This window comes from Glycine soja, chromosome 15 (genome assembly GCF_004193775.1).
Source record: "Glycine soja cultivar W05 chromosome 15, ASM419377v2, whole genome shotgun sequence".
NCBI classification, from domain to species: Eukaryota; Viridiplantae; Streptophyta; class Magnoliopsida; order Fabales; family Fabaceae; genus Glycine; species Glycine soja.
In genome coordinates, this window is record NC_041016.1 from 22,630,658 (window position 1) to 22,632,625 (window position 1,968).

The 1,968-nt window shown below is 39.3% G+C and overlaps 1 protein-coding gene across 1 annotated transcript; it reads left to right on the forward strand.

Annotated features, from left to right (window-relative positions):
* The first annotated feature begins 794 nt into the window (after positions 1-794).
* On the forward strand, positions 795-1,510 carry LOC114387029 (glutaredoxin-C9-like). Its single transcript, XM_028347131.1, has one exon. The coding sequence runs from the start codon at positions 848-850 to the stop codon at positions 1,244-1,246; it is 399 nt and encodes a 132-aa protein (XP_028202932.1). The 5' UTR covers positions 795-847; the 3' UTR covers positions 1,247-1,510.
* Positions 1,511-1,968: the final 458 nt, after the last annotated feature.

The following is a 1,968-nucleotide window of genomic DNA, read 5'->3' on the forward strand; positions in this document are numbered from 1 at the left end:
AAAATCAATTGAAGTCGGTAGATCATTAATTGTCACATAACAAATCAACTTTATTTATTCACCTTTTCATAATATGGTACATTTGCAAGCTTAATTTTCTTAAGTCCAAAACACAACCACCCGAGAAATGAATCACTTGAGACAGGAATTGAAACTTTAGTACAATATATATGTGGTATGCATGTGTACCAGCTTTTGCCTTGCTTATGAGTTACTCATATCATGCATGAGCATATGTATGTAGTGTGTCAGTCTACTCTGAAATCTGAATTCTTATTTTCTTTCTCTTTCTCCTTCAAAAAACGCGTGATCTTCTCGTGCTATCTTCTACGGTTTCTTCTACCCTATCACCCCCTATTCTCTCTTTCTATCTCTCACTCCTTTTATTTTCCTTCTCTTCTTACTTTGTAGATCGATAGTGACGCCATATACGTACTCATTATCTCTCTCTCTCTCTCTCATCGAGGCAAAGGGCAACACAAAACACCAATCCCCATTCACAATTTATGACCCTCTTTTCTTTAATTTTCTCAATTGGCTTGTGTTGTTGATCCGTACTTTGGCATGAAATGAAACTCACTCATTTTGTGCCTTTTGGACTCACCCTCGTCGTGTACTTTGACTCATGGTATACAATGTTACACAAACCTCCATGCAATATAACATGTAACATTATTTTGTATCCCAACATTCCCACACATATAATATCACATCTCAATCCTCACCTATCTCACTCTCTATATAAGCACCAACAACCCTACCATTTCTTCTAATAATTTCTACGCAATAGGTCTTACATATATTTGTTCATATCTCTCAAGTTTCTACTTTCTAGCAGCATACCAAGATGCAAGTGATGAAATCTGCCACTCAAGTGGAAGCAACACCGCCGCCACCGTCGTCAATTTCTCTAGGGCTTAACAAGATGAGATCCTATGAGATGGTGCACCACCTAGTGTCGTGCAACGCCGTTGTGGTGTTCAGCATGAGCGACTGCTGCATGTCCACCGTCGCCAAGCGCCTCCTCTTCAGCCTCGGCGTCGGCCCAACCGTGGTGGAGCTTGACGAGCAGGCCGATGGCCCCGGCATCCGGTCCGTTCTCTACCAGCTCGCCGGGTCCCACCAGCCTGTCCCCGCCGTCTTCATCGGCGGCAAGTTTCTCGGTGGGGTGCAAACCCTCATGGCCAGCCACATTAACGGCACCCTGGTTCCTCTCCTCAAAGAAGCTGGGGCACTCTGGCTTTGAAGTAATCATATATTAGTGAAGCCACACCTCAACTCAAAAATAGGTTATGTTATATATATGGGATCTAGTCATGCAATTGATAGATGAATATGAATATAAATATGAATAGCTAGGTGAATAGGTGTTACTCAAGTTTATGTAGTTAATGTGGGGGATTATTCTGAATATGTGTAGCAATGTCTACATATTACAAACGGTAAGATGACTAATAGATCATTCTATATAATCCACCAGTATTTTGATTCAATAGACTGTTTTCACAAAGTTTTTATTTAGTCCCTTTTTCCCCTGACTGAAAGATCATTATATATCATCTTCACGTAGAGAGTTTGTATATTTTTCTTTTAAGTAGATGGCAACCTGACTGAAAGAATCAATTATTGATAAAATTTGCTTTTTTACATTTGGGGATGCAAAAATTGAATTTTCCTTTAGAAAAAAAAAAAGGGAGAGTTATGGTGGAAAAGTTGTTTTTAATTAGGATCACCGGCGTTTAGGTGAGATACGCCGGAAAATGCCGTAAAGTAGGATGGTAACAACTAACTACGATACACATGCTGCTTTTTTTTTTTTTTTGGGAAAAAGAAAAGTATATGCATGCAGATTGTTTTGAAGAACACAGAGAATGGAAGTGAAGACACGTCATATGTCCGTACTAGATATGTTAATATTGGTGAACATGAGAACTTTTGTGGATAATATGATCACTTCATTTCATCAAG